We start from the raw sequence: 23,732 nt of genomic DNA, 5'->3' as shown, positions 1-23,732 counted from the left end.
ACTATCCACATATTTCAGGTAAAAAAAATTGAGACAGAGAGATTAAACCCAGTTCTCACAGATGGCAATAGAAGAGCAGTGATTCCTACCACAGTAGTTTGGGTCCAGTGTCTAAGTTCTCAGTTTCCATATTGCATTGCAGTGTTAAAAACTCAGGCTGTAGCACCAGAGACCTACCCTTAGGTAGCTATATAGCCTTGGATAAATTTCTTCCTTTGGAAATGAGAGTAATAATGGTAACTACTTCATGGAGTTATGATGATTAGCAAATAAAACCGTGCATCTCGTGCCTGCCGCGTGGCAGCTAGTCATGGTAAATAACCAGTCCATCTTTAGTTATTTATTTTGTTTTGATGGTATGAATAGGTATAAAATTTAGGAACTAAGACTACAAGATAACTAAATGATGAGGGTCACATGAGTAAGGTAAAGCGTCTGGCCCTGGTGTTCTGAGAAGTCTTCACAGTTCCAATAACGTTCAAGGAAGGGAAAGGAGGGCAAAGCATTTCCATCCAAGAAAGCAGGCTGAGCAGACACACGGGGAAGAGAAAATGGAAGCTTTTGGATTTGGCAATCATTTGAGAGCATGAAGAAAATAAATCATAGTGGAAGAGCACCTATGATGGGTGAAATGAAATCCCACTTTGTCCTAGCTGATGACTAATTAGGCATAAGTGTTAACAGTTGATCATAATCTGAGAGCAATATTTTGTCCCCCCCTACAAGTGCCAAAACAATCAGTCAATTCCGTTAATTAGCTAAAAAAAATGATCTCAGATGGATTGGCATCCTCTATGTGTTGCAGATAACATCCAGAGCTTTCCCCTGCCAGCACTGCTGTGTTTTTCAGCCTGGATCTGACTATTGAAGAGAACCTGGAGATGACCGTCATTTGGGTGTGGGCAGGCCCAGCGGCGGTTGGATGAGGTGCCGGAATGCACGAGGAAGCCTGCCAGCCTTTTAGCACCCAACGTGTCCTTCTTGTGCTTTTGCTTTATGCTTCCACACCTACAGTGCAGGAAGAATGAAAGCCTTTTCTGGGCCTAGGTAGGGCTGTTGCTTGTGATGCCTCTGGTCATCAGAAGACCTGGCAAGTGGCCTCCGCAAAGTGACTGGTTTCCTGAGTAAATTTTTTTCATCTGATCATTCTGGAAGAAGTCAGGGTGGTTGGTGGTCTCAACAGGGGCAAAACAGGGATATTAGTTAACAGGATGACCTCCTTGAGGTAGGTACTAGCTGTCTCATCATCTCGCTGGTTTCACACATATTCTCAAACTTGGTTTTCTTGTTTAGAAATGAAAAAAAAAAGAAAAGAAAATAGGCATGTGAGAGCCAGCCTAGCCCCAAGAATGTGGTTGTGTGCTGACCCAAAAGGGGTTAGGAAAATGGTCAACTTAGTTCTGTTTTCCTGAACAATTCTTTATTCAAAACTGATAAATTTTCAGTTAAAGGAAAAGGAAGAAAAAAGTATTTGTTCCTTCTTCCCCTTAATGAAATGACATGAAATTAAGTAAAAAAATAATTTAAGAGGGTATTTGGTTGGGAGGAGTTTGGCCAGTGAATCCGAGTTGCAAAATAAACTCCTGGCTACAATTCAGGGTGAAGTCAAGCTGACACTGAAAACATCTTGTTTTGTTCTGCTTTTGAGTGTCACTTCAAGGGAGATTTATAAGTATTCACAACTAATAGTTGGTTAATTGTTTTTTTGTTTTGCTTTGTTTTGTTTTTTAGTTGTAGCTGTTAATGAAAATAAACTTTTTCCTTTTCCATCAAGTTATTTATAGAGAAACCTTTCCAAGTTTAATGAATGTGTATCTATCTGAAATGTGCTTGACAGTGATGGAGCGATGATGTCTTTTTATTCCCGCAGGGGTTACCATTCCATTAACAAAACCGAAGAGGGGAATTTTGGAAGCCATAGTATGGACCAGCAAGAGCTGCCTCCTCCTGCTCCAGAAGGTAACAAGATTTTACTTCACTAGAAATGTCCTCTTGGCATTATGGTAAATTGAAGTTATTACCAAGGATGCCATGCTTTTGGGATCACTGAATTGTTGATGACTGAGGTTTGACTTGGGTAAGAGCTTCTCAGGGAGAAAGGTAAGGTTCTAACTCTGTGTACAAAAGCAACTGTGAGCTTTGCTTACCCCCACGGCATGGTCCCACCACACCTGCCCCCCGCACTCACTTTGTCCCTGCCAGTGGCAATGAGCCGCTTCCATTCCACTTACATATTCCCTTTAATATACTATTTTTTTCAATAGCTGAATTTTATTTGGATTGAGTATTTCAAATCTGTTTTGGTTTATTTTGATTTTTTTCCCCGAATCACAAACGTTATAGATTGTCACAGAAATTTGGAAAATATAGAAAGATACAAAAACAAAAATAAGAATATGCAATCCCACCACTAAAAGGTAATCAACTTTATTTTTTCTTTCATTTTTTGACTTCTAGTCAGCTACTAGAATTCCTTTAAGATTTACGTTAATGTGATTTAATCAGAATTAAAATTGGAGGAGGAAGCTTGTGAAAGAATGGAAGACTTCCCTTTTAGAGACTCTATTTAGGTTTCAAAGAAAGAGCTTGCTCAAAATTAGCATTCTAACACCAAGCCATCCAGCTTTGCAAGGCACCTGGAAGTTCAGTAGGAGAACGGTCTCCGTTTCTATTTCCTTCCTTCCTTGGCATGCTCAGTGAAAAGCACTGATCTCTTTCATCCAGGTGCTTAATACATGATGACTATGTGAAGAGATAGAGCCACAAATTAAAATTTTCTATTTAGGGAAGGCCCATCATTTTCACATCACCCAGGTTAAGTCACCTAGCCAAAAAGACCATCCTAGGAAACACTGTCTAGTGCGCTGACCAGTTGAAAAGAAGCTATGCCTGCTTTTAACCAACTTTTCCAGGTCTGGGTTTTCTACAGAGTTCTATACTGCCCTTGGGGTCTCAAATATTCTCATTGTATCTGCTAGCCCACACTTAGGCCAGGTCTAATCTGGATGTCCTTTGAACACTGGAGGCTGCAAGACACAAAGGTCAGAAACCTAAAGGTTAATTAAGCAGCAAAGGTCTGGCAGTTAATCCAGGCACGTTCAGAGACCTTTACATCAGAGTGTGGACATTTGAAAAAAGTTGTGGACCTTTGAGAAAAATTGACCTTAAAAGCTTTGTCCTCCCCTGATTTGGGCTGTTACAGATTATATTCAGAAAAGAAAAAAGTTAATTCGAAGGTAAAACAGTTCCTTAAGTAAATCAGAGACAGAGGGATATCATCTTCTGCTAGAAAACATAAATCACTACATAAATCAAACATGTTCATTAGCTGGGAAGGTAGGTTCAATACATAATCACATGGTTTGGAGCAAATCACTTCACTTGGCCAAACCAAAACCAGGCATTTACTCCTAATGTAGGTACTGTTTTGGCATCAGCATCCTCTTGTTTGTTAAGGATGAAAAAGTACTGAAAAATTTTGGTCCCTGCCTCATTTGTAATTAAAAAGTCATTAAAATATGTCACCTGCCATGCCAGAGACCCAGGTTCGATTCCCAGTGCCTACTCATGGAAAAAAAAGTAAAATAAAAGGTATGGGATGTATGAGTTTTTCTTTTTTCTTTTATTTATTTATCTGGAATGATGCAAATGATGTAAAGTAGGGTGTGGTAAACTGCACAGCTTAAAGGACCCATTGGTGAGCGGAGGCCATTCCAGAGATATCCAGTGCATGTTTAAAAGAATTGTATGCATATTATCTACTGCTGCCTATGTTTGGATGTGAAATAAAATGTAAATATCTATCTTTTGTAGTTTTTTAGAGCCATAAGGCCCAGGGTAAGCATGACATCCTAGAGGGAGTACCAAAAATCAGAAGGCCAAGTTTCCATTCTTATTTCTGCTTCTAACTGATGAGTTGAGGCAGGTCTTCTCACCTCTTTGGGCCCCCGTCTTTTTAGTCATGAACGGTTTGAACTAGAAGATTTCTAAGGTGATTTCTAGCTCTAGATGTCATTCATGTGTAAGTTTGCTGGCATTTAGGATCTGCCAAGCTGATTCTTACATTTTAATTACAAATTTAGTTACTTTTTTAAAAAAATTATTTTTATTGACAAATGTTCACACACACACAGTCCAGACATGGTGTACAATGAATATCATCACATAGTTGTATATTCATCATCCGGATCATTTTTAGAACATTTGCATCATTCCAGATAAATAAATAAATAAAAGAAAAAAGAAGAACTCATACATCCCATACCTCTTACTTTACTTTTTTTTCCGTGAGTAGGCACTGGGAATCGAACCTGGGTCTCTGGCATGGCAGGCGACATATTTTAATTACTTTTTAATTACAAATGAGGCAGGGACCAAAATTTTTCAGTGCTTTTTCATCCTTACCAAACGAGAGGATGCTGATGCCAAAACAGTACCTACATGGGGAGTAAATGGCTTGTTTTGGTCTGGCCAAGTGAAGTGATTTGCTCCAAACTATGTGATTATGTATTGAACCTACCTTCCCAGCTAATGAACAAATTCACAGATTCACTGTGCTTCAAAAAATATATATGGGGTGAAGACTAAAAGTGCTGTATGAGTTGCCATTGCATATGATTCGTTTTTATTTTTTATTTTTATTTTTATTTATTTATTCATTTATTTTTGCATGGGCAGGCACCGGAAAAAGAACCCAGGTCTCTGGCATGGCAGGCGAGAATTCTCTGCTGAACCACTGTCGTACTGCCCCGTATGATTTGTTTTTAAATTTGGCATCAGATGTTTTTATTCTCAATAACCAGGTCCATACTTATTATAAAGCAAGGTACTTTATACCTTGCTAAGTGAACACTGGACAGACTATAGAAATGGAAAAGATATTCTTCTTGTTTTTAATGACACCTAGCTGGGAAAGTAGAAAACCATCTAGAAGCACAAAAATCGAAGCCTGGACCTACCACAGAGAGAGGACAGGAAAATATTATAGGCGTGGGCCACATGTGGAGCTAGCCACCCCCTCTCTTCCTCCCTCCCTCTATCTTTTTAACATTTCACTGAAATAAATAGTCATTAAAAAATATTTTCCTATTTTAAAAAGAAGGAAAGCACCAGTGAGGTGATCACATGAGTTATTTTCTTTTTGCTTCCCCCCCTCCACCCCCTGACATTTATAATGGGGAAAAATAATTATGGTGCTTTGAAGTGCTCAGGAGGTAAATAAAATTGTTGGGAAAAAAAGTTAATAAAAGAAAAATAGGCCCAATAGCCTCTTTCTACATGTAAGATTTTAGGAATATGGGTGGTATACTACCTATTTAGAAATCTGGGGCCAACTGTATGCTTGTTTTCACCATGTTAATTTCACAGAAGACTGAAATCCACTGGACTCTTGTTAAATGTTCCTCTCTACTTTTCCTGGCAGCATGTTTAGTCCTGTTCAGTATCTGGTCACTTGAGAATTCTGCCTTGAGTATAATGCCACCTTGATTTTAAAAATGCCCATCTACCTACAGTCGTCATTTAACCAGGATTTTCTTCTGTACTTGATCTTGGGAAGGAAAGTTACATGGCGAAACAGTATTTAATGGTAGTAGTTGTGTTTTAGCCCGTTGGTTGCAAAGCTTCCAGAAATGAGAGTTTATATTGTGTAAATACATATCTCTAGGGCACTAAGAGAGTTTAGCAAGAACCACTACAGAGTTAAATGTTCTAACAGAACAGGAATGGGAGATTGCTTTAGCATCCAAGGCAGAGTTTATCGTATTCCCTCAAAAACAGTGTTTTGTTCACCTTTATCTTAGTGAGTTTACTTCTCCGTTGGTCAATCCATTTTTCCTTGTACCACCAAATGCCTGATTTGTCCCATATGCCTGAGTTTAAATTCATGAGGAGAGTGTTTGATGGGCGCAGCTCATCGCTCTTTCGGCACAGCTGTGTTTCTCAAACTGTCCTTGGGTCAGATGCTCACTGTGCCTCAGCAGGTGGTTTATTAGGTAGGTTTCTCCATGGAAACAGGACCAGCAGAAATAGACACAAAAGAATTGGTTCGTGTGAATGTGGAGTCTGGCAGCTCTGAATTTCATACAGCAGATTGGATGCCGGAAATTCCAAGAGGAGTGAGGAGTGCTGTTGGAGTCTTAATTCAGATCTATAGGAGAAGCCAGGGAGAAGCGGAGAGCAGAGTCTCCAGGCAGAGTTACTTCTCATTCATGAAATTCTCAATTCTGCCTTTTGAAACCTCCAGCTAATTGGATGAGGCCCATCGGCATTGCTGAGGGTGATCTCTTTTGCCTAAGGGCAACTGACTATAGACGAAATCCCATAGTAACAAGTGGGTCAGTATATCATTGAACGGCTGGACATCATACACTAGGCAGGTTGACACATAAAATTAATCATCACAAATAGAAACTAACTTTGAAGTAAAAGAAAGTGAAAAGTGAAAATCTGTAATTCTATCATTTGGAGATAACCACTATTAATGTTTCAACTGGAATATTGAAAGCTGACTCTAGTGGTTCTAAGGAAAGATTCTTGAGGAACTTTAGAAGGAAATCACAGAGGACAGTTACCTACTGTGTTTTGCAGTATGGAAAATATGGCTGTGCTTCCTTGGGCAAATGGCTTCATTAATGCTTATAGCCCAAAGCATGGCTTTTGACTTTGGTACCGGAAAACCGTACTGTAAAAATGATAATAGTAGAGTTCAAAATTTTGATAATAATACATATGTGACTTTCTAATCATATAATTAAAAAAGGGGATAATGCTCTGGTATCTTTTTAGATGATTCAGTGAGCCTTTTATGATAATTTGCCCCATTATTTAAATAAAACTATTTGCTTCCAAACATCTCTGAAAATAAAGAGAGGGGTGAAAATTACCCATATTCTTACTTTTACAGTCCACCAGTCTAACAGAATTAATGTTTGCATTTTGGATCATCACCTTTTTTTTTTCCCCGTTGATTGATCAGTTTTAATTGTAATCATCAATAATAGCTCATATATTTTTATTCCTGAGTAGCTTTCCATTGCATGATATATCACAATTTTTCTGTTTGTCTGTTGATGAAAGTTTGGGTTGTTTCCAGTGTTTGGCTGTTATAGCTAACCTGCTATGAACAATCATGTAAAAGTCTTTTTATGGACATTTATTTCCTTTACAATTGGATAAATTTCTGGGAGTTGAATGACTGGATCAGATGGTAGATATATGTTTGACTTTTTTTTGTATGCTGTGTGGTGGGGTCACATTTCATTATTTTTGCATGTGGATATCCTGTTATTGCAGCACCATTTGTCGAATTTCTGTTTGTTTTGCTTGTTTGTTTTTTTGGAAACTGTGTGGATTGGAAATTGAACGCCTACTTCCGCATGGCAGAAACTATACTTGCACCCCAAATAATATGTTTAACTTTTAAGGAAACATTTATTTTTTACATAATCACAGTCACTGAGTATACATTTTCATGTCTTGTTTTTGAAATTATTTTGTAATTATCTTCTGCTACTACATAGTTTTCTCTATCTTTTTAAATGATCACATAATCTGTCAACTGTATTATTATAGGTTCAGGTGGATCACTCTTTATTCCAAGTCCATTGATTGCCTTTCATCAGGTATCTGTGCCTTTCTAGAAAGTTCCTTGGCAACAAGTTAAATCATCACAAAGTAAAGTGGTATTTGGGAAGCTGCAATTTCTAGCACATAAGTTTGCAGACTTAGTAGTGTGACTGGTTGGGTTTGATTTTGGGCTCCACAGTGCATTAGCTGGTGACCTTGAATAGGTTATATAATCTCCCTGTGCTTCAATTTCCATCATCTTTATATGCAAGAGAATGAGAGTAGCATCTACCTTATATGGTTGTATGAGGATTTAATGAATTAACGTGTATGAAATACTTGAGAATTGAGGCCGGTCTCTAAACACTGAACAAATCATATTTAGATGATGCTCTGGGATTTTAAAAGTTATGTTAAAATATTCTCTGGGATATTTCAAAATACCAAACTCAACAATTTTATGATTTTGTCACATCAAGCATTAAAGCCTTTCTGTAATTCGTAGCAAAAATGCCAGTGCAAATTATGTAAAAAATTAATACTGTTGCCATTTAAATGTTGATGTAAGAAAAAAAAATCAGTTGCAAAATCTGGTAATTGACAGAGTTATCTCAAACAAAAGAGAATGCTCCCACACTCTCCTTTGGAGAATAATAATCCAGCAATGGTAGTTTGGTAACAAATAGGATACTTAAATGGAACTGAGGTGGAAAGGGGAGTTGTTGGACTTTGACTGTGCACAATTGTTTCTGGAAGATGCCTCTGGTCAGCACATGCAGCTACAAACCACAGTAAAAGTCAGGGCCAAGATGAGAACAAAAATGAATTGTCGTTATGAATAGCCCCTTGTTGGGGAAGCTGTTTTCAGCCTGGTGCTTTTTAAAGCCCTTTTCTAGAATAAAAAGAATTGAAAAGCAAATAGCCTTTGTTTGAAATAAGAGAAAATCTTATCTTGGATTAAGCATTCATATTACAATCAAATATGGGTCTTAGAAGCCACAGGAAAAATGCTTACCTTATATCTCTGAGCTTAAATATTAATTTCCTTTCATATTTTTCCCCTTGATGTGTTAATATGTTGCATGTCTTTAAAAGCTGTTAAGGGATTTTTTTTTTGCAGCCATAGCAGGTTGTCCTCACAGAGTGAAGGGCGGCCCACGAGTAGGCAGCCTTCCCTGCTATCTTTCCTCATTCTTTTCCCCAAAGTCTTGCAGCCAGTTCTCTCCTATTAGAAGGGTTTAAGGACCAGAGCCAAGAGGCCCTGAATTCCATGGCTCTAGTGTCAGTTTTATGGACTGTGAGCTTCGGTCCTAAGTCTGCCAGAAACTGTGGGATCAAATGAATTGAAAGCAGATGGGAATTTCCCTTTCCTCCCCTCCCCTCCCTTTCCCTTCCTTCCCCTTCTCTACCTCCCCTCTCCTCCCTCCCTGCCTGCCTGCCTCCCTTCTGCCCTCCTTCTTTCCCTTCTTCTTTTATCTGCTTTGGATAGTGTAGAAACATGCTGAACATTTATATCAATAGGACTTTCATAAAAATTTTAACTTGTAGTGATTTATATTTTGCTAGCAGTAAAATTAGAAACTGAAACGATTTTTCTTCCACTAAAATATCAAACAGATTATTTTTTCCTTGATAACATTGTTGGCCACATAGGCGTGATAATAGTAATGTCATTTATTGCTAAATTAAGGTACAGTTATTCTAGACTACTGAAAAGGAGTGTGGAGTTCAAGTGTGGTGGCTTGGAGCTATGTACCCCAGTAAAACACATTCTTAAACTTACGCCATTCCTGTGGGTGTGAACTTCTTTCGACAGGACCTTTTGATGAGGTTACTAAAGTTAAGATGTGGCCTAACTGAATCAGGATGGGTCTTAATCTTATGCAGTCTTTTATAAGCAGAATGAAATTCAGATACATGTAGAGAAAGCCACAGGAATCAACCAGAAGTTGGAAGTCAGCAGAACCAGAAAGCTAGGAGAGGCTGCCGTGTGCATTGCCATGAGACAGAAAAGCCAAGGAGTAAGGATCATTGGCACCATAGTGTTCTGGGAGAAAGCATTGCCTTGATGATGCCTTGATTATGGACTTCTATTAGCCTCAAAACTGTGAGCCAATAAACTCTCATTATTTAAGCCATTCCACTGCATGGTATTTGTTTTAGCAGCTAGGGAACTAAAATGCCAACTCAGGGGAAGGAAGTTGTTTTATTGTTCAGATCACATCTATGATACTGTGCTTGGTGAATAAGATAAAATTTTAGTAGACTATTGGTGAACCTGCTTATGTTCTAAAAAAAAAAATAATAGGTTGTTGAGGAGTCTGGAAACAGGCAGCCAGAATTCATTTATTTTGAGGACAGATGAGTATCAGGTGATGTGCTAAACCATGGAGATAGTATAATGAACAAGATAGATACGATCTACTCCTTTGTGGCACTTACCATTAGATTGGAGAGACAGATCTTCTAGGAAGCAGGTTTAGGATTAAGAAGTGGTTATAGAATTAACATCAAGAGACTGAGAGAACCTTCTTGACCAAAAGAGGGAAGAGTAAAATGAGGCAAAGTGTCAATGGCTGAGAGATTCCAAACAGAGTCGAGAGGTTATCCTGGAGGTTATTCTTACGCATTAAGTAGATATCACCTTGTTGTTCAAGATGTAGTGGAGAGGCTGGAGGGAATTGCCTGAAAATGTAGTGCTGTGTTCCAGTAGCCATGTTTCTTGATGATGATTGAACAATGATATAGCTTTCACAATGAGACTCTGTGAATGTGAAAACCTTATGTCTGATGCTCCTTTTAGCTACTATATCAACAGAAGAGTAGAACATATGGAATAAAAATAAATAATAGGGGGAACAAATGTTAAAATAAATTCAGTTTGAAATAGTGGTAAATGAAATCAAAGGGTAAGAGGTATGGTACGTATAGGTTTTTTTTTCTCTATTATCATTTTATTTCTTTTTCCGTTGTCTTTTTATTTCTTTTTCTAAATCAATGCAAATGTTCTAAGAAATGATGAATATGCAACTATGTGATGATTTTAAGAATTACTGATTATATATGTAGAATGGAATGATTTCTAAATGTTTTGTTTGTTAATTTTTTTAATTAATTAAAAAAAAAGAAGAAGTGGTTGTAGAAGGTACTTCCTTAATACAGAAGGTACTACCTAATCCTAATGTGAGGGAGGCATCTCCAAGGAATAAGTGGTCCCTAAAATGAGATCTGAAGGCATGTTTAAAGAACAGTGGTTTAGTATGTTTGGAGCCAAGAGTGTGAAGAGTTATGGCAAGAATTGAAATTAGATAGGTTAGCAAGTTGCTATAAGTAATTTTAGCAGGCTAGATTCTATCCTAAGTTGTGGGGAGTTTTCTTAGTTTGCCAGAGCTTCCATGACCAATCCATACAGTTGTTTGGCTTTAACAACAGACATTTGTCCTATGGTATCACAGGCTGTCCGTCTATATGAAGGCACTTGGCAAGGTTACACTTTCTTCCTGAAGTCTGAAGTATTCTAGTACTCTTTTGCCACAATCTTAGGGTTCCTTAGCTTGTATCTCTGCCTCCTGTCACATGGTGGGTCTTTCCCTGTGTCTGCCCTTCAGTTTCCACTGACTTCCAGCTTCTGGCTCTTCTGATTGCATCAGACTTTAGTCTCTCTCTCTTTTTTTTTTACATGGGGAGGCACTGGGAAGCGAACCTGGGTCTCCGGCATGGCAGGCGAGAACTTTGCACTGAGTCACTGTTACCTGCCCAGACTTTACCCTCTTAATAAGACCTCTAGATATATTGATTAAGGCCACCCTGATTCAATTTGGTCACACCTAAAGAAGATTTTAGAAGATCCTGTTTATAAATGAGTACACATCTATAGGGACATGGATTAAGATTAAGAACATGTCTTTTGTTGGGGTGCATAATCCAATCTATCACAGGCACCATTGCACTGCTTTATACATGCAGATGAAATGATCAGATTTACATTTTAAGAATATCTCTGTTGTCTTAGTGTGGATAATGGATTGCAATGAACAAAATTGAAAGCAAAGAGCAGAGTTTGGAGATGGTTTCGGTGATACTAATAAGCAATGTGGATGATCCAGAAAAACAGTGAGGAAGGAAAAAATGGAAAAATGCTAGGGATATTGTGTAGTTAGAAGCAAAATAATTTAGTAATTAGTTAAATTCATGGTTCGGGGAACAGGCAGGAATTGAGGATGATTCCCAAATTTCTTGGATGGATTGAGTGCCAGTTTCATTCAAATGAAGAACCTACAAAGATTGGAGAGAGATGGCCATGAGGGTTCATTTTACGACAAGTTGAATCTGAGGTACCCCTTAAAAATCTGAGTAGAGGTGTCTAGTAAGTTTTTGGTGTATATCAGTCTCAAGTTCTAGAGGGAAACCTGGACTAAAGATTCGATTGGGTTTCATGTAGATGAGGAATGAGCATGCATGCCTTCACATAAGGAGAACATCTAGACAAGAACTATCTTTACAAAGCAAGCAGGGGAAAGGGGGCTAATAAAGGAGATGAAAAGATGCAGTTAGATAGGAGGAAAACTGGGAGAGTTCAGTCTCAAAGATGCCCACGAAAGATCATTCCAAAAAGTGGTGATGAAAAACAGGATCAGCTGCTACTGTTGATAATTTCTATTGCCTTTAGTGACAATGAGGCCCTTGGCGATCTTGTGAAGCGATTTCCCTAGATTGGCAGTGGTAGGTATCCTGTTGAGGCACTGGGCAGAGATAGCGTGTGTAGACAGCTATGGACTGTGAAAGGCTGGAGAAAGATCGTAGCTGAAGGGCCTGTGGGTTGAAGACGTGTCTCTCCACCTCCCTAGTGGATGGGAAGTCTTGAATGTATTTAAATGCTGAAGGAATGGAGATAATCTTTCAAAGAATAGGATCTCTAAGAAGGTAGGAGTGGTAGGAGTGCTTAGCCTTCCACAGGAAGAAGATGACATCCATTTTAACAAGAAAGAAAGATGGGAGTGAAATTTTCTATTTGGTGGCAGGAATTTGAGGGAATTTCCTTCAGATAGCATTTGGTAAAGAAGTATGTGCAAGGGGTATTGGGCGAACTGGAGGGTTGGAGAGAGTAGAGAAGGTTTGAAACAGCTGTGTGGGGATGAGCATTTGAGAGCATACAAGAGACCCTATACAGATTTCTGGGCAGCATGGACAGCCTAGGAGAGTTTGGAGACTAGGAATACATCTTGTTGACCTGCAGGATTATGTGGTTCATTTTCCTTCACTAGGGCTTAGGAGCTCACTTGTAAACTTATAGAAGCTAGGTAGTTGAATTTATCATAGTTTGTGTTTTGCTAGAAGAGGCAGTATCATCATGTTGATGATAGAGTGGCTTAAGTGTTAGACTATAGAATCTGTGATTCATAGGGAAGGATCAAAGATAGGAGAGGCTGACAGGGAGATATTAGAGGGAACAGGGCCTCACTGAGTCCAAAGAGCACATATGGTGGAAATAATGAATGAGGGAGGTAAAGAGACAGGAAATTGCAGCCAGAGTAGAATGTCTAAATTTTTATTTCAGAGATGATGATGACATCTAAGGTATAACCGGAGTGAGTGATTGAATTTAAAGAGAAGTCAGGGTCATCTGAAGGGAAAAGTTGAAGGAAAAAAGAGACTCAATTGAGGAACCGGGCAGGAATGGAGATTCTGAAGTCTATAGATGATGGCCAGTATTTGGTATTGAGAGGAAGGTTCACGAATTAGTACAATTATTGAACAGATATTTATTAAATACCTCCTATATGACACTAGTGTTGCATGTGTTCTGTGTGGTAGACGTACAAATCAGGCAAAATTGTTGCTTTTCAAGGAATTTATGTTGAGGTTGGTGGAGAGGAGTGAATAAAACCAGTGTCAGGTGGTGATGAGTGTTGTGACAAAAAAACTAAAGTCAGCTATATAATTTCTCTCTTGCACTGTGCCATTGAGGGTCACTGCAGTCCTGTGGTTTAGGCAGCACTGACAATGAGGAATTCAACTCTGAAGACTTCTCCACTTTGAAGGAGGACAAGGACCACATACCTTTGGTTGAAGAGTATAGCGAAGATGATGTAAATGAATTAGTGAAGGAAGATTAAGTGGATGATGAAAAGCAGACACAGAAAACCAAAGGGAAAAAAGAAAGTCTTAGAGCATTCCATCCAGGAAGAGAAAGCAAGGTGGCCTCTCATTAGAAGATGAGGAAGTGGAGGATTCCAATGCAGAATCTGGAGGAAGTAGCAGCATAAAGGAAGACACAGCTGCAGAGCCGGAAAAAGGCATTGGATCATAGGATGCAAGAAAAAAGAAGGAGGATGAACTTTGGGTCAGCTTTCCTTGATGATGTGGGACTGTGTTAGTTAGATTCAGTTGTCAACTTGGCCAGGTGAGCATACCTAGTTCTGTTGCTGCAGACACAAGCCAATGGTATGTGAACTTCATCTGTTGCCAATTACATCTGCAGTCAGCTAGGAGGCGTGTCTGCTGCAATCAGTGACGTTTGACTTAATTGGCTGGTGCTTAAATGAGAGAACGCAACGTAGCACAGTCTAAGCAGCTCAGCATTCCTCATCTCAGCCCTTGCAGCTCAGCCCAGGCCTTTGGAGATGGAGAAAGAAATCACCCTGGGGAAAGTTGTTGGAACCCAGGGGCCTGGAGAGAAGACCAAGAGAGACCATCTTGTGCCTTCCACATAAGAAAGAACCTCAGTGGAAAGTTAGCTGCCTTTCCTCTGAAGAACCAACTAAATAAATCCCCTTTTATTAAAAGCCAATCTGTCTCTGGTGTGTTGCATGCCAACAGCTAGCAAACTAGAACAGGGACCAAAATCAAAAGTGCCTCCAACTACACAAGTTAAGAGAGCAGAGACTGAAGAGTTGAGTTCAAGTAAATTGCTGGTCAGAACATAAGCGCTAGACAAACCTAAAGACATGGAAAAGGTTGAAATCACCAAGGTGTTTTGATTTTGATGGTGAAGAAGTCAGCTTAACTAAGGTAGTGGCTGTTGTATCCAAAGAAGCCAAATCCTTCTTCAAGCAAAATGAGAAGGCGAAACCTTCAGGAATTGTGCAGCCATCACCACAATCATTTTTGTCATTCGCTAAAGAAACCCTGGATCAGTAAGGCCCACCCCATTCGAAATGGCAGTAGGAGAGGCTTAAGAGCGCTGTTTCTTCAACCAAAGCTCTGAACAACCAACAAGCACTGGCAGAAACATCATTCTAAAAACTCTAGAAAGTAATTAGATTACTGCAGGAACAGGACAAGTGCCATATCAAGAAAAGGGTCACTTTTTTTTTTTTTTACCTTTGTAGTAGTCTTCATTTCTACACTCTTCTCCAAACCTTTCTCTCCTGCCTTTTTCTATCTGTCTCTAGTGCTCCCTTTAGTATTTCTTGCAGAGCTGATCTCTTAGTCACAAATTCTTTCAGTGATTGTTTGCCTGAAAATATTTTAATCTACCCCTCATTTAAAAAAAAATTTATTAGTTTTTTTTTTTACCCCTCATATTTGTTGGGTATAGAATTCTTTTTTTTTATTCCGTTTCCTTTTATTTTGTTTTTTTTTTTTAATTTTTATTGATAAAAAAAGAGAAAAAAAATTTAGATATGACATATAAAATCCAAAAGATAAAATGGTAGAAGTACTCCCTTTACAGTAATAACATTAAATGTTAATGGATTAAACTCCCCAATAAAAAGACATAGAATGGCAGAATGGATTACAAAACAGGACCCATCTATATGCCATCTCCGGGAGACTTGTTTTAGATCCAAGGACAAAAATAGGCTGAAAGTGAAAGGTTGGGAAAAGATGTTTCAGGCAAACAACAATCAGAAAAGAGCAGGAGTAGCTATGCTAATATCCAATAAATTAGACTTCAAATGTGAATCAATTAAAAGAGACAAAAAAAGGACACTATATATCAATAAAAGGAACAGGAAGACATAACAATAATAAATATTTATGTACTGAGCCAGAGTACTCCAAAATGCATGAGGCAGACACTGACAATGTTGAAGGGAGAAACAGACACCTCTACCATAATAGTTGGAGACTTCAATTCCCTGCTCTCATCAATGGAACACCTAGACAGAGGATCAATTTATAAAGCAGAGAATTTGCATAATACAATAAATGAACTAGGCTTAACAGACATTTACAGAATATTACATCCCACAACAGCAGGATACAAATTTTTCTCATGTGCTCATGGATCATACTCAAGGATAAGACCACATGCTGAGTTTCAAAGCAAATCTGAATAAATTTTAAAATATTGAAATCATACAAAACACTTTCTCAGATCATAATGAAATGAAGTGGAAATCAAGAGGCAGAGGGCCAGAAAATTCGCAAGTATATGGAGGCTAAACAACACAATTTTTTTTTAACTTTTTAAAATTTTATTTATTTATTAATTTAAAAGATTTAACAGACGAACTAAAACATTAACATGTGATCATTCCATTCTACATATATAATCAGTAATTCACAATATCATCACTTAGTTGCATATTCATCATTTCTTGAACATTTGCATCAATTCAGAAAAAGAAATAAAATGAAAACTGAAAAAAAAAAGATTATACATACCATACCCCTTACCCCTCGCTTTCATTGATCACTAGCATTTCAAACTAAATTTATTTTAACATTTGTTCCCGCTATTATTTATTTTTATTCCGTATGTTCTACTCATCTGACAAGGTAGATAAAAGGAGCATCAGACACAAGGTTTTCACAATCACACGGTCACACTGTGAAAGCTATATCATTATTCAATCATCCTCAAGAAACATGGCTACTGGAACACAGCTCTGCATTTTCAGGCAGTTCCCTCCAGCCTCTCCAATACATCTTGAATAACAAGGTGATATCTACTTAATGCATAAGAATAACCTTCAGGATAACCTCTCGACTCTTAACACACTTTTAAACAAATAGTGGGTCAAGGAAAAAATTACAAGAGAAATAAGTAAATATCTCAAGGCAAATGAAAATGAAACATAACATATCAAAACTTATGGGATGGGGCAAAGGCAGTCCTAAGACAGAAATTTATTGCTATAAATGCCTACATTAAAAAAGAAGAATACAAAAATTGAGGAATTAACTGTTCACATGGAAGAACTGGAGAAAAAAATGGTAAACTAACTCCAAAGCAAACAGAAGGAAAGAAATAGTGAAGATTCGAGGAAAAATAAATGAAATTGAGAATGTGAAAATAATCGAGAAAATCAACAAAACCAGAGTTGGTTCTTTGAGAAAAATCAATAAAATGAATGGACCCTTAGCTAGCATGATAAAAAAAGAGAGAGGATGCAAATAAATAAAATCAGAAATAGAAGGGGAGACATACTACTGACCCTGCAGAAATAAAGGAGGTCATGAGAGGATATCATAAGCAACTTTATGCTAATAAAATAGACAATGTAGATGAAATGGATAACTTCCTAGAATGACATGAACAACCAACATTGACTCAAGAAGAATTCGATGGCCCCAACAAACCAATCACAAGTAAAGACATTGAATTAGTCAACAAGAAGCTCCCCAAAAAAGACAAGTCCAGGACCAGATGGCTTCACATATGAATTTTACAAAGCATTCAAGAAAGAATTAGTACCAATCTCACTCAAATGCTTCAAAAAAATTGAAGAGGAGGAAAAACTACATAGCTCATTCTATGAAGCCAACATCACCCTAATACTAAAGCCAGACAAGAATACTACAAGAAAACAAAACTACAGACCAATCTCTGTAATGAATATAGATGCAAAAATCCTCAAAAAAACATTTGCAAGTAGAATTCAGCAGCACATTAAAAGAATTATACACCATAACCAAGTGGTATTTATTCCAGGTGTGCAAGGATGGTTCAACTTAAGAAAATCAACTAATGGCATACAACATATCAACAAATCAAAGCAGAAAAACCACATGATCATCTCAATTGATGCAGAAAGGCATTTGACAAAATTCAACATCCTTTCTTAGTGAAAACACTTCAAAGGATAGTAAAAGAAGGAAACTTCCTCCACATGATAAAGGGAGTATATGAAAATCCCACAGCTAACATCATCCTCAGTGGGGAAAAACTAAGCTTTCCCTCTTAAGATCAGAAACAAGACAAGGATACCCAGGGTCACCATTGTTATTCAACATTGTGTTGGAAGTTCTAGCCACAGCAATTAGACAAGAAAAAGAAATACAAGGCATCCAAATTGGAAAGGAAGAAATAAAACTCTCACTGTTTGCAGATGATATGATACTATATGTAAAAAAACCTCAAAAAATCTACAGCAAAGCTACTAAGGCTAATAAGTGAGTACAACAAAGTGGCAGGGTACCAGATCAATACCCAAAAATCAGTTGTGTTTCTGTACACTAGAAATGAGCAATCTGAGGAGGAAATCGAGAAAAAAAGTTCCAATTCCAATAGCAAACAAAAAAATCAAATATTTAGGACTAAATTTAGCTAGGGATGCAAGAGCAATACACAGAAATCTGCAAGAAATTGCTAAAAGAAATCATGGAAGACCTAAATAAATGGAAGGGCATACTGAGGGAAAAAAGAAAAGGAAAAGGCCACTTAAAAGCAGTAGAATCTCATACCACTCAGGCTGACCCCTTGCTCCATCCCCCTTATCAGACTTTCTCCATCACCCTGACTCAGACCCGACCCATGCTCCCAGTGTCAATCCCTCGTCCTGGCTCCAGGAGGAGCACAGTAACCCTCATGCACATACTGGAGCATGTAAACTATAAATTCCTAGGGCCAGTCATGCAGACCCATGACAAGACGCTTGAGCAGGAAGGAGGCCTTTATGCTTTGGCCTAGTGCTATTCTCTAAATTCATTGTATGGCTAAATCCTGAAGGAGAGCCCTGGCACAGGTCAATCTGCAAAAACTGGAAAAGGTGTTAAGTTTTGTTTTGGTTAGCTCCTGGTATTCCAGGAAAGCTCTGTCATAACACTAGCTGGATAGAAGCTTAAAGAACAGATGCCTGAGAGTCTAAATTCCAATGATAATGCATACCACATATCAAAATGTCCAGGTTTCAACGAAAGGTTACAAAACATTCAGGGCAGGTTCCAAGATGGCGGCTTAGTAAGGTACGTGCGTCTTAGTTCCTCCTCCTCCAAAGCAACTACTAGGTGAACTGAAACAGTGCAGAACAGCTCCCGGGGCTACGGCAGGGAATGGACACACAGTGTAACCCAGTTTGGACTGGCTAGTCTGACTGCAAGACTCGGCTGAGGTGAGATCCCCGAGCGGCGCGCGATTTCCCGAGCAGCGGCAGCTGCGGCGGTCGGAGCTACTCCCTCCCTCCTTCCCGGGCCGGCTGAGAGTCTCGGAGAGGCAAGTTTCCCAAGCAGAGGCGGCCGGCGCCCCTCTTTTGCGGGCGGCTTCGAGTCTCAGCTTCGAGTCCGCGGCTACGAGTCTCAGATCAGAGGGCTATCCAAGCCGTGGTGCCCCCCCCCCCCCGCAGGCAGCTTCCTGGTCTGGTGGGGAACTCCCCAGGCCGCGGCGGCCGGTGACCGACGCCCCTCCCCCACAGGCGAATTCCTGGTCCGGTGGCGAATTCCCCGGGCCCGCTGCGGCCGGTGACCAGTCACAGGGTCCCCTCAAGCCGCAGCGGCTGACGCCCCCACCACGCGCGGCCCCTGAACCAACGGAGAGAATTGGATCGGAAATCCCCAGGCTGCGGAGAACAGTGACCGGAGGGGGGGGGATCCATTCCAAACACTTGAGACAAACGTGTGCCACGAGCACCACCTACTGGGCAGGATAAGAAAAACAGAACCCAGAGATTTCACAGAAAAATCTTACAACCTTGTTGGGTCCGACACCCAGGGAAATCTGACTAAATGCCCAGATGCCAGCAGCAGAAGATAACGGTCCACGCTCAGAAGATTGAGAATATGGCCCAGTCAAAGGAACAAACCAATAGTTCAAATGAGATACAAGAGCTGAGACAACTAATGCTGAATATACGAACAGAAATGGAAAACCTTTTCAAAAATGAAATCGATAAATTGAGGGAGGACATGAAGAGGACATGGGCTGAACATAAAGAAGAAATAGAAAAACTGAAAAAACAAATCACAGAACTTATGGAAGTGAAGGATAAAGTAGAAAAGATGGAAAAAACAAGGGATACCTACAATGATAGATTTAAAGAGACAGAAGATAGAAGAGTGATTTGGAGGATGGAACATCTGAATTCCAAAAAGAAACAGAAACTATCGGGAAAAGAATGGAAAAATTTGAACAGGGTATCAGGGAACTCAAGGACAATATGAAGCGCACAAATATATGTGTTATGAGTGTCCCAGAAGGAGAAGAGAAGGGAAAAGGAGGAGAAAAACTAATGGAAGAAATTATCACTGAAGATTTCCCAACTCTTATGAAAGACCTAAAATTACAGATCCAAGAAGTGCAGCGCACCCCAAAGAGATTAGACACAAATAGGCGTTCTCCAAGACACTTACTAGTTAGAATGTCAGAGGTCAAAGAGAAAGAGAGGATCTTGAAAGCAGCAAGAGAAAAACAATCCATCACATACAAGGGAAACCCAATAAGACTATGTGTAGATTTCTCAGCAGAAACCATGGAAGCTAGAAGACAGTGGGATGATATATTTAAGTTACTAAAAGAGAAAAACTGCCAACCAAGACTCCTATATCCAGCAAAATTATCCTTCAAAAATGAGGGAGAAATTAAAACATTCTCAGACAAAAAGTCACTGAGAGAATTTGTGACCAAGAGACCAGCTCTGCAAGAAATACTAAAGGGAGCACTAGAGTCAGAACCGAAAAGACAGAAGACAGAGGTATGGAGAAGAGTGTAGAAACAAGGAAAATCAGATATGATATATATAATACAAAAGGCAAAATGTTAGAGGAAAATATTATCCAAACAGTAATAACACTAAATGTTAATGGACTGAATTCCCCAATCAAAAGACATAGATTGGCAGAATGGATTAAAAAACAGGATCCTTCTATATGCTGTCTACAGGAAACACATCTTAGACCCAAAGATAAACATAGGTTGAAAGTGAAAGGTTGGGAAAAGATATTTCATGCAAATAACAACCAGAAAAGAGCAGGAGTGGCTATACTAATATCCAACAAATTAGACTTCAAATGTAAAACAGTTAAAAGAGACAAAGAAGGACACTATATACTAATAAAAGGAACAATTAAACAAGAAGACATAACAATCATAAATATTTACGCACCGAACCAGAATGCCCCAAAATACGTGAGGAATACACTGCAAATACTGAAAAGGGAAATAGACTCATACACCATAATAGTTGGAGACTTCAATTCACCACTCTCATCAATGGACAGAACATCTAGACAGAGGATCAATAAAGAAATAGAGAATCTGAATATTACAATAAATGAGCTAGACTTAACAGACATTTATAGGACATTACATCCCACAACAGCAGGATACACCTTTTTCTCAAGTGCTCATGGATCATTCTCAAAGATAGACCATATGCTGGGTCACAAAGCAAGTCCTAACAAATTTAAAAAGATTGAAATCATACACAACACTTTCTCGGATCATAAAGGAATGAAGTTGGAAATCAATAATAGGCAGAGTGCCAGAAAATTCACAAATATGTGGAGGCTCAACAACACACTCCTAAACAATGAGTGGGTCAAAGAAGAAATTGCTAGAGAAATTAGCAAATACCTCGAGGCGAATGAAAATGAAAACACAACATTTCAAAACTTATGGGACGCAGCAAAGGCAGTGCTAAGAGGGAAATTTATTGCCCTAAATGCCTATATCAGAAAAGAAGAAAAGGCAAAAATGCAGGAATTAACTGTCCACTTGGAAGAACTGGAGAAAGAACAGCAAACTAATCCCAAAGCAAGCAAAAGGAAAGAAATAACAAAGATTAGAGCAGAAATAAATGAAATTGAAAACATGAAAACAATAGAGAAAATCAATAAGACCAGAAGTTGGTTCTATGAGAAAATCAATAAGATTGATGGGCCCTTAGCAAGATTGACAAAAAGAAGAAGAGAGAGGATGCAAATAAATAAGATCAGAAATGGAAGAGGAGACATAACTACTGACCTCACAGAAATAAAGGAGGTAATAACAGGATACTATGAACAACTTTACGCTAATAAATACAACAATTTAGAGGAAATGGACGGGTTCCTGGAAAGACATGAACAACCAACTTTGACTCAAGAAGACATAGATGACCTCAACAAACCAATCACAAGTAAAGAAATTGAATCAGTAATTCAAAAGCTTCCTAAAAAGAAATTCCAGGACCAGACAGCTTCACATCTGAATTCTATCAAACATTCCAGAAAGAATTAGTACCAACTCTCCTCAAACTGTTCAAAAAAATCGAAGCGGAGGGAAAACTACCTAATTCATTCTATGAAGCCAACATCACCCTCATACCAAAATCAGGCAAAGATATTACAAAAAAAGAAAACTACAGGCCAATCTCTCTAATGAATATAGATGCAAAAATCCTCAATAAAATTCTAGCAAGTCGTATCCAACAACACATTAAAAGAATTATACATCATGACCAAGTAGGATTCATCCCAGGTATGCAAGGATGGTTCAACATAAGAAAATCAATTAATGTAATACACCATATCAACAAATCAAAGCAGAAAAATCACATGATCATCTCAATTGATGCAGAGAAGGCATTTGACAAGATTCAACATCCTTTCCTGTTGAAAACACTTCAAAAGATAGGAATACAAGGGAACTTCCTTAAAATGATAGAGGGAATATATGAAAAACCCACAGCTAATATCATCCTCAATGGGGAAAAATTGAAAACTTTCCCCCTAAGATCAGGAACAAGACAAGGATGTCCACTATCACCACTATTATTCAACATTGTGTTGGAGGTTCTAGCCAGAGCAATTAGACAAGAAAAAGAAATACAAGGCATCATAATTGGAAAGGAAGAAGTAAAACTATCACTGTTTGCAGACGATATGATACTATACGTCGAAAACCCGGAAAAATCCACAACAAAACTACTAGAGCTAATAAATGAGTACAGCAAAGTAGCAGGTTACAAGATCAACATTCAAAAATCTGTAACATTTCTATACACTAGCAATGAACAAGTGGAGGGGGAAATGAAGAAACGAATTCCATTTACAATTGCAACTAAAAGAACAAAATACCTAGGAATAAATTTAACTAAAGAGACAAAAAACCTATATAAAGAAAACTGCAAAAAACTGCTAAAAGAAATCACAGAAGACCTAAATAGATGGAAGGGCATACCGTGTTCATGGATTGGAAGACTAAATATAGTTAAGATGTCAATCCTACCTAAATTGATTTACAGATTCAATGCAATACCAATCAAAATCCCAACAACTTATTTTTCAGAAATAGAAAAACCAATAAGCAAATTTATCTGGAAGGGCAGGGTGCCCCGAATTGCTAAAAACATCTTGAGGAAAAAAAACGAAGCTGGAGGTCTTGCACTGCCTGACTTTAAGGCATATTATGAAGCCACAGTGGTCAAAACAGCATGGTATTGGCATAAAGATAGATATATCGACCAATGGAATCGAATAGAGTGCTCAGATATAGACCCTCTCATCTATGGACATTTGATCTTTGATAAGGCAGTCAAGCCAACTCACCTGGGACAGAACAGTCTCTTCAATAAATGGTGCCTAGAGAACTGGATATCCATATGCAAAAGAATGAAAGAAGACCCATTTCTCACACCCTACACAAAAGTTAACTCAAAATGGATCAAAGATCTAAACATTAGGTCTAAGACCATAAAACATTTAGAGGAAAATGTAGGGAGATATCTTATGAGTCTTACAATTGGAGGCAGTGTTATGGACCTCAAACCTAAAGCAAGAGCACTGAAGAAGGAAATAAATAAATGGGAACTCCTCAAAATTAAACACTTTTGTGCATCAAAGAACTTCATCAAGAAAGTAGAAAGACAGCCTACACAATGGGAATCAATATTTGGAAGCGACATATCAGATAAAGGTCTAGTATCCAGAATTTATAAAGAGATTGTTCAACTCAACAACAAAAAGACAGCCAACCCAATTACAAAATGGGAAAAAGACTTGAATAGACACCTCTCAGAGGA

The 23,732-nt window shown here is 38.5% G+C and overlaps 1 protein-coding gene across 13 annotated transcripts in view; it reads left to right on the top strand.

Moving 5' to 3' along the window:
* The window catches only part of ARHGEF10 (Rho guanine nucleotide exchange factor 10), a 197,086-nt gene that overhangs the window by 22,688 nt on the left and 150,666 nt on the right, over nt 1-23,732 (top strand). For 5 of the 13 annotated variants that reach the window (XM_077152999.1, XM_077153003.1, XM_077153005.1 and 2 more), the window contains exons 1-2: nt 821-1,225; nt 1,871-1,959. In XM_077152999.1, the coding sequence (XP_077009114.1) occupies nt 1,212-1,225; nt 1,871-1,959 (103 nt within the window). In that variant the 5' untranslated portion in view covers nt 821-1,211. Of the gene's footprint in view, nt 1-819; nt 1,226-1,870; nt 1,960-23,732 lie in introns of those variants that run through there. The other 8 variants (XM_077153007.1, XM_077153002.1, XM_077153008.1 and 5 more) reach the window with 3 other exon arrangements.

This window comes from Tamandua tetradactyla, chromosome 3 (genome assembly GCF_023851605.1).
Source record: "Tamandua tetradactyla isolate mTamTet1 chromosome 3, mTamTet1.pri, whole genome shotgun sequence".
Classification (NCBI taxonomy): Eukaryota; Metazoa; Chordata; class Mammalia; order Pilosa; family Myrmecophagidae; genus Tamandua; species Tamandua tetradactyla.
The sequence above is the reverse complement of the archived record's forward strand: the minus strand, read 5'-3'. Positions and strand labels throughout refer to the sequence as shown.